This window comes from Periplaneta americana, chromosome 5, assembly GCF_040183065.1.
Source record: "Periplaneta americana isolate PAMFEO1 chromosome 5, P.americana_PAMFEO1_priV1, whole genome shotgun sequence".
NCBI classification, from domain to species: Eukaryota; Metazoa; Arthropoda; class Insecta; order Blattodea; family Blattidae; genus Periplaneta; species Periplaneta americana.
The window spans coordinates 46,011,006-46,028,985 of record NC_091121.1 but is presented as its reverse complement, the minus strand read 5'-3'; the positions used below and the strand labels follow the sequence as shown (position 1 = coordinate 46,028,985).

General features: G+C 36.5%; 1 protein-coding gene and 1 long non-coding RNA gene across 2 annotated transcripts in view; one reads left to right on the top strand and one right to left on the bottom strand.

Moving 5' to 3' along the window:
* Nucleotides 1-1,511: 1,511 nt before the first annotated feature.
* Nucleotides 1,512-17,803, bottom strand: LOC138699575 (pentatricopeptide repeat-containing protein 2, mitochondrial-like). Its single transcript, XM_069825574.1, has 9 exons — nucleotides 17,642-17,803; nucleotides 13,825-14,056; nucleotides 13,550-13,652; nucleotides 12,973-13,167; nucleotides 10,906-11,094; nucleotides 10,717-10,827; nucleotides 7,803-7,910; nucleotides 4,906-5,069; nucleotides 1,512-1,602 (listed from the first exon to the last, which is right to left on the bottom strand). Exons 1-8 carry the CDS (start codon nucleotides 17,733-17,735, stop codon nucleotides 4,917-4,919), a joined length of 1,185 nt encoding a protein of 394 aa, XP_069681675.1. The 5' UTR covers nucleotides 17,736-17,803; the 3' UTR covers nucleotides 1,512-1,602; nucleotides 4,906-4,916.
* LOC138699578 (uncharacterized) overlaps nucleotides 17,236-17,980 on the top strand; it is a 177,811-nt gene continuing 177,066 nt past the window's right edge. The window contains exon 1 of the long non-coding RNA XR_011332033.1: nucleotides 17,236-17,587. This is a non-coding gene — a long non-coding RNA (uncharacterized lncRNA). The remainder of the gene's footprint in view (nucleotides 17,588-17,980) is intronic.

Below are 17,980 nucleotides of genomic sequence, written 5' to 3'. Positions count from 1 at the left end.
AGTGGAGTTGTACCACTTTCAAAATAACCCTTTCATTTATAGTGAGATTGTATGCATGTATGTACAGCGTCAAAAAAAAAAAAAGAAATAGTGGCCACACTTGTGAACAGCGAATATTTTCTAAGTTCACATCAGATTATGATGGTTACACGATGCATGCACTTATAGAAGCAGTTTCAGAACTATGATGTTTAAGTGGAGTCATTTGACATCTGTGTCTCGTAGAGCAGTGGTAGAGTATACTCTTAATGATTTGAAGGTTGTGAGTTCGAGCTTTGTTCAAGTTATCATTGAATTAAGTTTATCTTAATCTACTATGTGATAAGCATGAATAACTGTTTCCGTAACTTTGACAGCATATGGATTTAACTCTCTGCAGTTGAACTTAAATCCTGAATATCTCCGAAGCCATTTTATCTGAATTAATCATATCTCTTTTGAAACTCTTCAAATGTAAACCTCAAACTTCAGTTATACAGTAGAACCTCTATTATCCGTGGTAATGAAGGGGGTGGACTGGACGGTTAATCGAAAAAAATCGGATAATCCGTACCATAAAATATTTGCACAAGTCCATACTACAATCTCATAATATTCCTCCGTGGTGTTGCGTTTAAGATGCTAGATAGTGAATCAGAAGTTCACTAATTTAATTTTGGTTGTCAACTATGGGTTTATAAGGGCCAAGGAAGTTCCTTATGATGGTTGTTTGCGGAAGGATAGGAATAGTAGAGGGCTCTTGTTGTAGAGCTACATACGTTATACACTTTATCCTTATTTTTCATTAGATCGCACACAGTTGTAATGCCAATCACGTATTCTGATGCGAAATGAGCCGCAGTTTTTCTTTTCCCGAACCTTTCAATTATTTGCACTTTTATTTTGATATTTCGCAAGACACTTTTGACACCCTGGAAGATGTTTTGCATAGAAGTTATAAAGTACGGGCATTCGAGGATTGAATGCTGCACAGGTTTGCTATATATTGTGTGGAAGTTCTTGGGACTATTTCTTTGAAAGCAGGTGGTGACTATTTTACAAGTTGAGAAAAATACCTTCAAGTAACGTTCTTATTGCTTGCAGTAGTACAATGTAAAGGTAAATGCTTTTAATAAAACATTCTAGAAAAAATAGGATTATAATCTAAGGTATAGTACTAAGTTTCTTACATGTTTAATTCCGTAGTAAAGAAAGAAAGAGCAACAGAAAGACAGTTGGATAATCTGCTGATCAGTTAACAGGGTGACGGATAATCGGGGTTCTACTGTATATAATAATATGACTAAGCCTTTTGCAATTGATACTGCTAAGGTAAATTACTCGAGTTTATATGGCAGAACTGCATATGCAAATAGGAAGTATTGTTGAAGGAATAATTCATTTGAAATATTAATTTTGCGCATTAGCGGAATGAATGTATTTGGCAGCTTTTATTGCACCTCATGCGATGGTGCTTCTTATTACTTTGTGACAAAGGTTGGAGATCTCTGGGAACAGAAATAAAGATCAAAAAGTATTCAGTCTATATTTCATTATACAAAAAGATGTACATGTAACCAAATGTTGATTTCTAATGGAACGAATCTGCAGCATCAGGAAAACCTGAAAGAAAAGAAAATTGAAATCACAAAGAGAAAACCTGCAAAGTTACTGGTAACTGAATTTAAAATCTACGTGTGTGCTTGCATAGATACGAAGATAATGCATCTTATTTTGACTTAGTTTACAATAATAAGTTCCTGTTTAGTTTAGCCATACCTATACACAAGAAGAGAAATAAAAAATAATTCTGTTAATTACAGAGGGATTTAGTCTACTCAACCCATGATATAAAAAATATGCAACTTTAATAGGTTAAACTTTAGGGATATGAGGAAATGCTAAGTAAATAACAGAATGGTTTTTCGGGAAGACCGATTCTGCTGCAACATTTAATTTATGTTAAAAATCTTAATGGGGAGGAAAAAAAATAACGAATTTAATATTGAGACTCATTTAGTTTTCATTGATGTTAAAAGCTTTTAACATACCGGTACCCATAATTTATATAACACCCTCTTAAAATAGTGGAGACACGACTTCACTCAAGAATATTAATTGCTAGATCTGAAGAAGAGCTACAATTAACAGTCAACAACTTACAAAAAACAGTTTCAGATTTTAATATGAAATTATCATCACATGAAACAAAAATTATGGCATTTCAAGGACAAGAGTCCATTAGAAGCAAAATTTACACTAAAAATTTAATATAGTAAGAGAACAGGTTAATTTGTTTAATTATCTTGATTACACGATTATCATCTGTAGACTAAAAGAAAGAGCTATGGCATTAAAAACATCACAGGAATAATCAACCCACTTTTTAAGGCCTCACAAATTCAAAAACATACTAGCTTGAAAGTTTATAAAATTCTAGCTCGACCTGTTCTAGCCCTTGGGAGTGAAGCATGGACTCTGAAACAAAGAGATGTAAGACGACTCATAGCATCTTAAACTAGGTTTATAAGAAGGATAGCAGGATGCACACTACTGGACCATTTAAGAAATTAAGATATACTAGAACTAAAAGATGAACCTATCTTAAAGTACATCCATAAGTACAGAAATCATTGGAAACAACATGTAGACAGAATCAATCCCAAACAGAATTCCAAAACTAAACCTATGATATAAGTCCAAATACTGTAGAAACTCAGGCAGACCCAAAAAAAATCTAAAACAAAAAACCCTTCCTAAAGAGCAGTTATCCTCTGGTGGCACAGGAGAAGGGTTGGATGACAGGAATTAGCTTAAGGCTGTATAAGGAAAATTACAGGTACTTTGTTAAGGAAGAGAGGAATGTTGATTTTTGTCATGGCCTCATAACTGACAAAATAAAGATGCAAGTAACAGAAATGAACACTGATTTAGTCATTATTTCAGAGAATATGATGTCCTCAAGTGCTAGACATTGCTGTTAATCTGTAAACTCTTTAAGGATAAATTGTGCAGAGGGTATGATGATAGATTTCTTAAAGGGGACCATGTTCTGACCCCCAGCAGACACATTGAAAAAAAGAAGTGTGTCATTGCTGTTCCACTGGATTAGCATGACAAAGGATATTAGACTCGATAGAAAGAGGAAGACAAGCAAGCAGATGGCTGGACCAGGTTAGGAGGGACATCGAAAGAAGAATGTCATAAAGTAGATGGAACTCAACTGTAGAAGGATGGGGGGAAAATTGAGGCTCTTACGAAAACTCGACACTTAAAAGAAGACACGAGCTAGAAGAAGAAGATTAAAAAAATCGTATGAAATTTTTTTAGTAGATTATTTTACGATCTTTATCAACATCTCAGGTTATTAAGCGTCTGAATGAGATATAATGCCAGTGAAATGAGTCCAGGGTCCAGCACCGAACGTTACCCAGCATTTGCTCATATTGGGTTGAGGGAAAACCCAGAAAAAACCTCAACCTAGTAACTTGCCCCGACCAGGAATTATTGATATTTTTATTTTTCCTTATATGACATCCAAAAATTTAGAATCATACTATATTCTAGGTCATACGAGATTCAGGCAATACAGCTTTTGGTGCATGACTTCACATTTACACTTATTTTCATCGAAAGTACGCCATACAATCATCATCTGCAACAATACTACTACCCATAATGGCAACAGAGTGTATCTTACTTACAAACAGCTTTTAAATAACCCAGAGATTCATTGCAGCCCTCACATAATCTTGCCATTGGTCCCTATCCTGAGAAAGATTAATCCAGTCCCTGGCATCATATCCCAACTCCCTCAAATCCATTTTAATATTATCCTCCTACAGTATCTACGTCTTGGCCTCACCAAAAGTTTTTTTTACTCTCAGGTCTTCCAACTAACACTCTACTATAGTCCCATCGCTCTTATTTCTGACAGCCAATCATGTTGCAGGTCGTCTACATTTAAACATGTGCGTCTTATGATTTGCTTCTGATTCCTAAGGCTCAATAAATACTTAATATAATCGCCCGCCATTTTGGCTCTTCCGTTTGCATTCGCAGAAAGCACACGAGGACGTTATTTGCCACTCAATTATTTGCTCAATTATAGTGTGTTTGATTTATTATCATAGTAGCTAGGACATGGTAATGTTTAACGGTGTGGCAAATAGATTCCTCATCTGGTAGCTCGGCAACTAAAGAACAAAAATAGCGAACAATACTACCTACCTAGACTTTATAGAGCCTTCACTTCCTAAGGTGTAAGCAAAGAGGAGGAGTCATGCCGGGAATAACAACGTCGCGACTACAGTATATGCATTTCTGGATTCACCTATACATGCTATATGCCCTGTCCATCTCAAGCATCTGGATTTAATGTTTTTAATTATGTTACGTGAAGAATACAATGTGTGCAGTTCTGCGTTGTGTAACTTTCTCCATTCTTCCCTCTTAGCCCCAAATATTTTCCTAAACACCTTATTCTCGAACATCCTTAACGTCTGTTCCTCTCTCAAAGTGAGAGTTCAAGTTTCACAACCATACAGAACAACCGATAATGTAATATAAATTCTAACTTTCAGTTTTTAAAGCTTCTCAACCAACTAATAGTAGGCACTTCAGAAAATATAATGAAATTGATTATAAATGATAATTGTAGGTCTAATTAAATAATTATAATGTTTGGCATATAAAACACATATATAGCATTTCTTTCCCATTTTATATAAACTTCCTTTTAAGGAAAAAAAAAAAAAAAGTAATCCCTCAGAGATTCGTTAAAAAGGAGTTCTACTGTATATTCTAGGTCTTACAAGATTCAGGCAATAAGGTTTCTGGTACATGACTTCACATTTACACTTTTTTCATTGCAAGTATTCCAAACAATCATGTGAACAAGCTGACAGTATGTCTAGACAGGCTTACACTGCTGAGCACTAGTAGAGATCCTTGAGGCCGGGACGAGCATATGCACGAGAACGACTCTGGTCTTGCCTGGAGAAGCTGGCAGCCAGCATCCTCTGATTCCTCTCTTGGAACGGCTTCTTGACAGCTTCGGCAATTTGAATACACAGCTGCTCGTCCAGACTCTGTGAAGGAGATATAATTTGGATCAGTTAAAAAGTAGATATAATGCACCCTCAATTGCTCAAGAGCTCTGTTACAGTTATATTATTACTGAACTGCGATATGTTATCAGGACAAAGACTTCTTTTCTCCTCAATATTAATGTCTGTTTGATGTGCTATTTTGTTCAGTGTTTCACCGATAGTCAACATTCCCTTTTCTATGGAAGAACTCTGCTTGTTGCAGACACACCCACATTCTTTCCTAGACATAGACAGCAACAAATAAGCTTTGTACCTTGCTTACCCTTAGCTTTGGTCATATTAGTAAATTGTTTTATCTCCATATTTTAATTAGTGACGACAAATCGACGTCATGGCTTGCACCACATCAAATAAGTAGAAAAAAAAATTCTACGCTGTATCAAGAAACACCACATACAATAGATCACTCAGTTTCGGGAGAAACTACAGTTGTGTTGGTTTGAATGTTTTGTTTTTGTTTACAAATGGAGAGTGTGAGTCTATGATAAAAGAAGAAATTTTATTAATGAAGGGCAAGCAATACATACTAGGTTCAAAAAGTTCCCGGAATTTGCTATTATCATAGAAACAACGTACCTTAAACACTATTCCACAGTATTCCCTTCAAAATAGTTGCCTTCCGCAACAACACACTTTTGCCAACGCGTGTAGAGTTCCTGGAAGCAGGCTGGAAGCCATTTTGTGAAACCCGTCTTAGTGCTCTCGTCGCGTTTGCGATAACCTCTTCAGCATTGAATCTCCGTCCTTTCAGATGACTTTTCAGACGGGGAAACAGGAAGTAATCAGGTGGTGAGAGATCAGGAGAGTATGGTGGGTGATCCAAAGCAGTTATGTTGTGCCTGGCAAGAAAATTCTTTACAATAATTGCGCGATGAGCAGGTGCATTGTCGTGCATAAGGAACCAGTTGTTTTCTACCCACTTTTCTGGACGTTTCCTTCTCACTGCGTCCAGGAGGCGACGGAAGATTTCTACGTACAATTCTTTCGTTACAGTACGACCTTCTGGAATGAACTCATGGTGGATGAGACCCTGAGAGTCGAAGAAAACTTCCAACATAACTTTGCCTTTGGAAGTGTCCCTAGGAAATTTTTGCTTCCGAGGAGATGTTTTCGATTTCCACTCAGATGACTGTCGTTTAGGGACTGGGTCGTACAAGTAGTACCAAGTTTCATCACCAGCAATAATTTTGTTTAAGAAATCACCATCTTCATCAGCCATACTGATTATGTCCCCAGCAAGAGTCATTCTTGTTTCTTTCTGTTTTGCCGACAACATTTTCGGAACTAACTTCTGAGACACGTAATGCATGTTGAGATGCTTGTGAAGAACATTATGCACACTTCCGACTGATATTCCGACCTCTGCTGCTACCTCTTTTATGGTTTTACGTCGGTCGTCCCTCACAGCATTACGCACACGCTGAGCGATTGCTTCATTTGTTGCAGTTGTTGGTCGGCCGCTGCGTACGTATCGCGGCCACCAGAAAAGCGTTTATGCCAGGCATACACTTGAGCTGCTTCGCCATATGCTTCTTCCAATAATCTTAATGTCTCTGCAGGAGTTTTGTGTATCAAAACACAGAACTTGATGTTTGTACGTTGCTCTGTGGACATAATTACAAAATGCGACGAACAAACAAAACACTATGATAAACAATTGCCTACAACTCAAAACCAACAATCGCCATTATCAACAAACTTAAAGAAAATGGCATCATGAATGTTACCAACAAAACAAATGTATAATATCCCTTGTTATATATTAATACGAAAAATGGTAGTAAAATTCCGGGAACTTTTTGAACCTAGTAGTATATTCTCTCTTCATATGAAGTGACCTTTCGAAATTAGTCCCAGCTCACAACAAATTTTTCATTATGGTTCCCTCAGAATGTATTGTACGTGTTTAATATTGCAGAACTCGCGATTATAAATAATACGAGTGGTCGAACAGGTCTGTAGCTGCTCTCGATATCGAGATATTGCTGAAAGAGGCCATTGACATGACTAATTTTATATGCAACTTTGGTGACCTCATGCATGTAGCAAGGGAGATGGCATGATCAGGGGTAGTCACACAAGTTAACATTGGTTCATGGCTAACAACATTACCATTCAGCTGTGGCACATAATGTTGCTACAGTAAGCATTTTAAATTCTGTCATTTTTGTTTCACCATGGTTCCCAAGATGGGTGCCCATACTCAGTGAAAGGAAAGACATATTCTACGCCAAAAATACTTCTCTCTATTACCCTGTGACTTCCCTTCTACTCGCACATATCAAACCACATAAAAACAGTATTACAAGGAGATTGAGGGAGTTTTACACAAATCATTAATCAGAGCAGAATATGTCAACAAACTCTTTAGCTCTGACACACTATCTCTACCTTTCTAACTTCAACCCCCTAACATGTCTTGTAGTATCTAAAGATACGAAGACTACTAGACTAATATTAGGGTCTTATCCGATAGGAATCAGTTCCTTGAAAGTAGCTAACTATGAGAGAAAATATTAATATTGGTACTTCTAGACCTTCTAGTCTTCATAGTTTCTCTTTATATTTTCCACGATACACATAATTCTGCCAAAAAATCATGCACTCCAAGGGTCTCCTTCCAAACTTTGATAATACTGTATCTGTATTTAATAGACTCCCCAGTCTAATACTGAACTGAAACTTTCTACTCACTCATTATCTGCTTCTTACCATTTTGGTAATGTGGCCACCCTCACGCAGCCTCTTCTCAACATTCTGGAAATCATGCGTGACTTCCTTATTGTTGAGCTTCTCTACAGCACTCCGCAGTTTTTCTATCTGCAAGAATTTAGGTTAAAGTTCTTACAGAATACAATAATTTCTTTATTAACAAAGACATCAGCAAACACTAAACTCAAATCCTTGTTGTGTTTATGTACAAAAGATTTAATTATAAAGGAACAGGACAAGAATATATTATCTATTAAATTGATTTGGCGATATATTGGGTTCATTTCTTCTACCCAAGGCAACTTAAATGAAAAAAAATGTATATATACCGGTATATATCTTGTATTGTTTGTGCAGCATATACCATTTGAAGAATACAGTGGAATAATTTGTTTGCAGGAGAGCATGTTAAAAGTTTCAAGACTCATTACAGTCTATTGTCTTTGGGTTATTATTCTTCAAGTTTCTTTAGACTAATGAGCTTGTTATTTTGTACAGTTAAATTACACAAATCTACACTACATAAGTTATTACATACATCTAAAACAGAAAATTGATAATTTTGGACTTATCACGTTTGTCCCCTGTGGTTTTCATTCCTATTTCTCAATGTAGAAAGACAGAAAAGTAAACGAAATATTATATTCATAATAACAAGAAATTTGGTGCCAGATCAATGGATGGATAGAGAGGAATTATTGCATTTGGTTTCTGGAGGGCAGTGACAGCTGTTGTGACACCACTTCTTTCACTCATTATTCACATTTCTTCTTTTCTGGAAAAATAAGTTCTTACTGGAATAGCATCCTAGTTTGAGGTTTTCTCACTCAAATAGTTGTTTGTAATGATAACACCATTTTCTTGTGCCTTGTCAAACACGATTGTGAGATAAGGGAGTATGAGATGTGAAGTGCATTCTGCATAAATGTGCTGGAGAAAGTTTGTTGAAACCAAAGTTATTATGATTTAATCCATTATTAACATTTTAACTTAATTCTAATTCCTATACAATTAAATATTTCGAAATTGTTTATAATTATTATTAAACTATATCAAGTAATATTATCAAGTCTGCATTACATTAAAAATTTGATTTTGTATGTAAAGACTAGTTTACATGATGACATTAGGTTTTGCATGAAACTGATTTCATGAAAGTAATTACAGTACATAGAAAGTTGGAGACACTCGTGTAGACTCTAGTTTCATGACAACTTTTGTATTTTTCTTCAGTGGTATTCATTTAAATGGATGCTCAAGTTATTGCAGCAACTAGACTACTATTGACCTTGAAGTGAGAAAAGAAGAAAGAAACGAATCTGGACTAAGACATGGATGAAGATAAGATCACATTTAGGATGTTCTGCAACCTTACTGAAAGAAATAGTTATAGAAAATCCCAAAAATTATTACACTCATTTAATAATAACTTTGGAACAATTCCATTTGAACATTATTTTTCTCAAGAAAGAATCTGCAAATTGAACCAGGGAATCTTTAGTTTATAAATTTCATGTGGTAATAACACCGTGTACACAGCATAGAAAATGCTATGTTTTGACTGGTTCAGAAGACTACCACACAACGTTCAACTTTTTCATAGGAAGGATTCCCAATGCAAATGGCAATTGTCAAGTGCTAGATTACAACGGCCAGGATATAGTCAATAGTTAATAGGAAAAGAAACAGATAATCCACAATGTAAATTTTAATGGACTTAAATCTATCTGGCGCAATTTAAAATGCTTTAAAAAGTTAGTTTCTTTTTTTCTGCACTTTCCCACAACTAATTTCCCTTTTATATCTATTGTAAATTTACTATAGTACCGTCGCTCTAATGTCCAGCAGCCAATCGCATTGCAGGTAGGCTACATTTAAACGTGTGCGTCTTGTGATTCGCTTATGAAGACGTTATTCATTTCTTAAGGCTCGATAAATACTTAATATAATCGCCCGCCATTTTGGCTCTTTCGTTGGCGTTCCCAGATAGCACACAAAGACGTTATTTGCCGCTCAATTATTTGCTGAATTACAGTGTGTTTGATTTATTATCATAGGAGCTACGACATGATAATGTTTAACAGTGTGGCAAATAGATTCCTCGTATGGTAGCTCGGCAACGAAAGAACAAAAATGGCGAATGATACTACCTACCTAGACTTTATAGAGCCTTCACTTCCTAAGACGTAAGCAAAGAGGAGGAGTCACGCCGGGAATAACAGCATCGCTACTATAACTACTAATAAATATTCGAACAATGAGATCCAAGTATTTATTTAAACTTGACATAGAAACAAACAAAGGTTCTGCATTCAGCGAAGTTATGCTGATCATGGGAGGTATGATTTGGAAAGTAGGAAAGAGCAGTGTAAGCAATTATTGTTGTGTTTAGTCAACTGTCCGAAAACAGGTCTGGACCTCACAAGTGATACCAACAAGGCACCACTTATGAGGCAACTAAGCCAGGAGATAATGGGATAGAGTGGATAGTTCTTTTCCCCCTCCATTGCCTACATCATTGACTAGTTACATATTACACTAATCAGACTTCAGATGCATACAAACAATTGTTCTTCCTCTGATACATATCGTCAAGTGAGATGTATTGCCTGATAATAGATGTACGTATCAGCTAGAACCTCAATCAAAGGTGGCCATTACTGTACACTTAAAAAAACTCTTCTTTTTTCTTTTGGTGATGTATAATCTGTAGAATGGTTAATCTAGAGAAGGATAATCGAGATTCTATTGGAAGTGAATTAATTGAGAACATGTGCACTGATACTGGCAGTAAAGTAATGACTACAATGGGTTATGAATAAGCCATAGCCTGATTTTGTAAGAAGAGAAATGCTGGCCATGCATGTTATTGCATATCCCATGCAAGAGAATTGAGGACAATATAAGTGCTCACCACTTCTTCACTGAACGTCTGCTTCCTCTGGGAGGGGACATCAGTGTCGATGATACTTCTGAGTACAGGCAGAGCATCTTCCGGCCTTCCTACGTCAGCCAGTGCTGCCACCTGTAGAAATAGAAGCAGTTCTCACAATAGGAAAACAAGAAGCAAAACAGTGCAGTGACAATGAAAATGTGAGCTTGCCTTGAGATTCCTAATGGTGACATAGTTCTGTTGCAAGATGTCTGACAGTATTTCCAGAGCGATGTGTGGTGAGTTATTATTCAGAGCCAAGGCCGCAGCAAACGTCACGGCTCTCCTCATGGGAATGTGACCCACTGTCTTAAGCTCCTTCCATAGCTTCATTCCGTACTCGAAGCTCTCTGCAGTATTCTGTAAGGCAAAAACTACAAGTCAGCACACATTTGACATTCCTGTCTGCTGTGATGAGCTGCACAGCCACTTGACAGAGAGTGATTGTTATCATGAAGTAACTGTGTTTGTGTCTCTAAGGCTGGCAGCATACTGCATTGGACATTCTCTCCGATACTGGACAAGATTGTTGTTGTTTTCTAATACCAGGCGTTTGACAATAAAGTCATTTGACCTCTTGCACTCCAATATTTTTCAAAGATATTATCATGGCCAGCCACTGAAGCACAGATTTTGAGGTGTTCCGAAACCATTTCTTGGTTTGAGTTGCACAATGAGCAGTTAGGGGACTGATATATTCCAATTCTATGCAGGTGTTTCTGCCGTGCAAGACTGCCTCGAACATAATTTCATGACAATGTATTGTACGTAGTTAGTTTTCCCATGCAGACACACTCAATTGTGATGTGATGGCAATCAACGACGAAATTGTGGCAATGATATACAGAGCGTTCGCCTACGGGTGAGGCCAGGAAAGTGGCATATACTGATATGCCGCTTTGTGCGCGCAGTTGTTGAGACACACTCGACAATCAAGGACATCAAGGTCGACAAGTTATCAGTTGTGAGCCAGATGTTGCAGTATTTAACACGTACAATGCAGTTTCTTGATACAGTTGCTTAAATATTCAGCGTGTGTGTAAAATTTGTTAACAATGCAAAACGCAAAATTCACGCTTGAACAGAGAGTTTTTATGTATGATGCATATGTGAAAACAGAGTCGTGTAGAGAGGTGCGTAGGCAATTTGAAGTGAAATATCCAGGAGCTCCAATTCAGGGTAGAGAAGCTGTTAGACGTCTTGTTAACAAATAAAGGACAACAGGGTCAATAAATGCTACAATTCCTAAGCGAAAACAAAGAGTATTGACGGAAGAAAAAATGGATGAAATCAGTGCATCATTTACACGCTCTCCTAATAAATCTCTAAGACGTGTTTCACAGGAAGTTAGTGTTTCAAAAACATCAGTCTTTACTGCTGCTAAACTTTTAAAATTAAAACACTACAGAGTATAGTATAGAAAGTGGAAGCTTACGGATAGACGATTCCCGCAAGCGACACCGCAGGCAGGCTGCTTTCCTGGCCCCACCCATAGGCGAACGCTCTGTATTATTTTATATACTTAGAACAGCTTTTTTCAACATGTGGCACAATAAAGTTGTAATTTAAAATCCCGTGGCACATTCATACATTATAATTTAAACCAGTGGTTTCCAACTAGGGATGATTTTTTTTTTTCATAAAAACATGTAAAGTACGAAATTTCTTAAAGTTGGTCCATTGTGACACTTGTGATGAACAAGGTCGCAGTTGGGGTTTGTCTCGGGGGTTCTCTCTTTTCCTCATATTAGGATTTATATTACTCCGTCAAAATTTCTCCATTCTGCCATCATTCCATAGCATTCTCTAAACTCCGGCTGGCAACCCTGGCTGTGTGTCAGTCATTCTCTCCTTTGCCTATCTCACAACTACACTGTGTTTACTGAATGTTGACTTGTGGACTTGTCTTACTTTTCGTCAATCAAAATATAGATACAGCATTGTAATACTACAAAAAATAATTTCGGCAGATTCACAGATATACATACACGTTTCCAGTATCGTGATTTCCAGAAAGCAGCTTTAAAATTACTATCTGCTGTCTCTCTGTACAGCATTTTTTTGGAGGGACAATTTAATCAAAATCAGCTCTGATAATTTTATTATTATCATTTACAGTATATATTTTTTATTTATTTCGTACAAGAAACAGTGGAATGATGGTGGTGGTGGTGGTGGCAATGGTGGTGGTTGCAGCAGCGGTGTATTCATCATTCTTACAATCTCTCATGTACTCACCAGCTTGTAGCATGCTGCAAAAGTTAAAATCACTACATTCTTTGGGTACTTTGCATCTTGATGTTGTCTATTTTTGATTATATCAAACACATCCAATATTTCTTGATATCTTGAATTTTCGTACAAAAGGTCCATAAGGATTTGATATGTACCCAGTTGGGCGAAGAAATCCTCGAGTTCTGAGTCCTTGAATACCTGAAAAAAAATTGTAGCATACAAATCACAAATGTTTTCTTAATATTATATTTATAAAGCATATGTTGAATTAATTTATGAAAATTTGCATTAAACTAAATGTGTACTGGAGGTCCCTCTGTAAATCACATACACCCATGGGCAGAACACAGAATGGGACACAAGTAAGTAAAGTAAGTAAGTAAACCAACTGTGTAAAGGCTTCTGAGAGGAGTGCACAGTGCACTTCCAATGAAGTAGAAACTTGTACCTTTAACTTGTATGATTATTTTATGCCAAGTAGGCTAATTCAATGTCTTTTTAAGTTGTAACTTCTGTCTAATTAAATTTCAAAGACTGGAAATAAGTATAATAATGTGTTTGCTCACTCCTGGCTACTCACTTTCAGAGCCTCGTCAGGTTTATTCAGGAAGTAGTATAACCTCATCACCACAGGCCCAAATACGTAACTGCCAAACCTAATCTCTTTGTTCTGTTGGTTGAACCTGAAACACAACATATGCACAATTGAGGCCTTGAAATAGCAAAGGTGTTAAGTGCCAAAAATAAGAAATAGAGTTATAGAAGAAAAACTGATAATACAAAGACTAATGCAATATTGTCCAGTGTCACTAATTTTGCAGCTCTTCAGAAGGGAAGTTGGAATTTATGACGCACCTCTTCATCATTCTGTAAACAAGGTCCAGATCTTCTGGGGACTCTTCAGCCAGATGGATCATGTTTTTGAGGTCTTCTGTGAAGATCATGTTGGTGGAGCTGGGATCTGAGAACTCCCTCATCTTCACTTTGAACTTGTCTGCCAGGTTAACAAACTGTGTTTTTGTCCTTTCCCTCATTCGGGTGTAGTTGTCCAGTCCCAATGCAGCTGGTGCAAATAAGCAGCGAACACCTGCAAACATGCATTTCAACTGCATTAGCGTGATTCTTAGTTTTTACATAACAAGTCTTCAACTGGATCACAGACTGGTTGTTGTTGTTCATTTCAATATTTTCTTAAACATCAAAACATGGGATAAGGAACTTTTTTTTTAGTAGGTTATTTTATGACGCTTTATCAACAGCTTAGGTTATTTAGCGTCTGAATGAGATGAAGGTGATAATGCCGGTGAAATGAGTCCAGGGTCCAACACCGAAAGTTACCCAGCATTTGCTCATATTGGGTTGAGAGAAAACCCCGGAAAAAACCTCAACCAGGTAGCTTGCCCCAATCGGGAATCGAACCCAGGCCAGACATTACTCCACAGATGTGGGCAGGAACATTTCGTCTCCATATCATCTAATTAGCATGTATATAATATGGGAATATTTTTTAGGCGTCCTTAAAACCGAATTTGCTTATCAAAATCAAAATATATTTAAACTTCATACCAGTACATTTAAATATATTACAAAATGATTTGCTTGCTAGAGTCCTCAAACTTTATCCATACAAGCACTACATAGGCTATTTTTAGTTTGTAAAGAAAACGTATAGGCCTACACACGAACTTGCACCTTGTATAAATTAGATCTCTCTCATCTAAATCTGGTTTCTTCCTGTGACGTTGACTTGTTCATAATTTAATATTAGCTTGCATGATAAGTTTTACACGTTCGAACAGCATGTGTTCCTTGGCCATAAATATCGGCAAAGAGATTTCATTGAAGCATGCCACAAGGTTTTTCAGAACATATGAATGAAATGTATCTTCGAAAGCTGTATACAAAAATTAGTAACAAAATTATGCTGTGTGTCTTAGTTACTGTGTGCTATCTTAGTTCCTTAATGCAAAGTTAAATTACTTTCCATTATTAATTTATGTGTGTACATGTCCAAGAAAAAAGACATAAAGGGAATAGTCAAAACTTCTGCAGAGGATCTCCAAATGTGTATTTTCGTTGCAATCTGATAAATGATGTGTGTGTGTGTGTGTGTGTGTGTGTGTGTGTGTGTGTGCGCATGTGTGAGAGAGAGAGAGAAAGCACAATGGGAAGAGGGAGATCAATCAATCTTTTTAATGTATCCAGCTTTTTGCTGACAACATAAAGTCCACTATAGTCCACTGTAGTCTATTCAGTTGTTGTTTTTCACGAGAAATGAGGGGTATTTGATCGGTGTTCTTTATAGATGCCTGTTGCTAGTAGCCAGAGGTGGGGTGTAGTCAATATATATTACACGGCTGTGTCCTCTGCAACTGGTACTGACGAGGGAGATGTGAGAGAAAGATCCAATTATTTTTAATTTAAGTAGTATTAGTTAAGGTCTTGAAACTTAAAGAATTTGGCAGTATTATAGTATATCTCTGATCGGCAGGAAAAGGCATATAAGTCAAAAAGAATAGTTTTTCAGGAGAGATTTTCTTTTTAATTTACTCTTAACTGAATATAAGTATAATAATGAAATTCATGTATGTTGGTTAAAGTAAGGCCCTTTTCAATTTAAAATAAAAGAAATTTTATTATTTCAAAAATTAGAAAAAATACATTTACATGATTAGGTACAACAGAAAAATCGATTTTTGACATATGCCTTTTCCTGCCGACCAAATATATATTCTCTGACATAGAGAACTGCACTGTTTGTCCTTTCTGTGATTGGACCGTAAATAGCCTACAAGAAAAATGATGGTATTTATTCTTGTTCTTTAGGTTATTCACGTGAATATTTATTATTGTTTTTGCATTGATTTCCTTTAAATTTGTTAATTTTGAATAGTTGGAAGCTATTCTTCACGTCATTAAAAATAATAAGATCGGAAAAACATATTCAAAGAAATGGTCTTCTACCGAAGCCAAAATAATTTTGCTATGCACCAGGGAAGGCTGTATTAGACTGGAGTGAACTCTAAAAGAGATGCCTTCTTTTCGAAACCTTTTCTTTTTCTTTTTTTTTAACGGAGGAGTGACCCAAATGGTTGCAGGTAGCCTGAGGCTTATTGTGCTTACCACTCCTGTTCTGTGAATAATTTTGTCGCCAAGGCTTTTACAAATACAGCATGCTGCACTGTGAACTTAACCCGGTCTATGATAATAATGGTAATGGCATTTGAATAAAATGATTTCGCCTGGAATAACAAGGATGGGGCACAGAACAAGTCAATTTTTGGGTTCATAATTTCTTGATTCTGATTCTAAAACATTCTAATTATGAGACAAAATAACATCTTGAAGTTACTAGAATAATCCTGCCGAAACAGGTAAGGTGGCAACTCTAAGGGAGATTGAGATGATGATAGTGGTATTAGTGGTGGTGGCAGTGGCATTGGCAGCGGCGATGGTGGCAGTATGTGGCTTTTACTTAATATAATCTACTACTCGTCCCTTGTACATTTGCTTTTTGGCTGTTGAATTTTCCCAGTACAATGAAAAAGGTAATAGGTCTATCAGTATTTAAAAAAAATGTTATCTCTATATACTGATATGTGTACGTTTATTGCGAAGTATGACACAGATGCTGATGGTTTCTCAGCAAAGGGGTGGATGTAATTATGCAAGGTGTAGTAGTAGTAGTAGTACACATAATGGCAGTGGAATGAGCTCTCTCCAAGTAATTCAGTTTCCGTTATTTAAATGCCATCTGATTGAGGTTCTGGCTGATATGTACATCTATTATCAAGCACTACATTTCACTTGACGATTATGTATCAGAGGAAGAACTGTTGATACATCTCAAGTCTGATTAGTGAACTATGTTACTAGTCAGCGATGTATGCAATGGAGGGGGAAAGGGACTGGCTACCTTACACCATTATCTCCAGGCTTAGTTGTCTCATTAGTGATGCCTTATTGATGTCAAGAAGTTCCAACCAGTCCTCGGACTGTTAACTAAACATACATACAAAGTGTTCTGTTACTACCAACTTTGCATGCATGTGCTGGTACGCCGTCATTCCCTTGAAAATTCAGAATCCCTTTTTAAGCTCAGTTTGCTTCTTTTTATTCGCATTCCGCCATTCCTTTGTTAACACCTGACCAGCATATACGGCCTTCTTTTGTTTGAAAAAGTGAATAGGTGCTTCTTTTTAGCCTCTCAGTTCATACCTGTGGCAAAAAAAAAAAAAAAAAAAAAAAAAACTGCCTACAATTTTCCACGAATGTCCGTCAAAAGATCAGCTCTGATGATTAACCTCGAATTCTGTTATTTTCGCGGCTTGCCAGCCAGTGCTTTCAAATCCGTAAATGTCAGTTCGTAATCAAACATTGGAGCGTCTTAATATACCGGTAACCAATACCATACCACGTGGTCAATCCAGTTTTTGAACGGAAAAAAAATGTGACCTCATGTACTGCTTGTGTATTTTCATAGTCTTTAGTGCAGATTCGTATATTATCACGTGACAAACGTTTCACACTTTGCTTTACACAACATAGACTTAGATTATGTGATTTTTAATTCCCAACATTACTGTAAACGTTAAGATTTTGGAAGCGTTGTATTGAGGTAAGGTTAGGTCTGATATTTTTAGTGATATTATAGATATAAATAATATAGTACCTTGATAACCATTTCTCACGACAGAAAATCCACCAATAAAACTTCGAGAAAGTAACACACTGTCTGCTAACATATTAAAACATATACTTGTCATATTTATAAATTGCCAATATACAGGCAGACTTATTTCATGGATAAAACCGTAATTATACAAGGACGAATAATATCGATGAACATTACATATCGACAAAATTAGGTTTGCTTTGTTTATGAGAATTGCCACTAGGTTCTCCTCTACCTAGTACATTCTAATAGATGTCAGCACTAAGGCGGAATAGTTATGGCCAAATGTACAATCAAGTTGTCTACGCTAACAATAAATGAAAAATTGAAAGTATA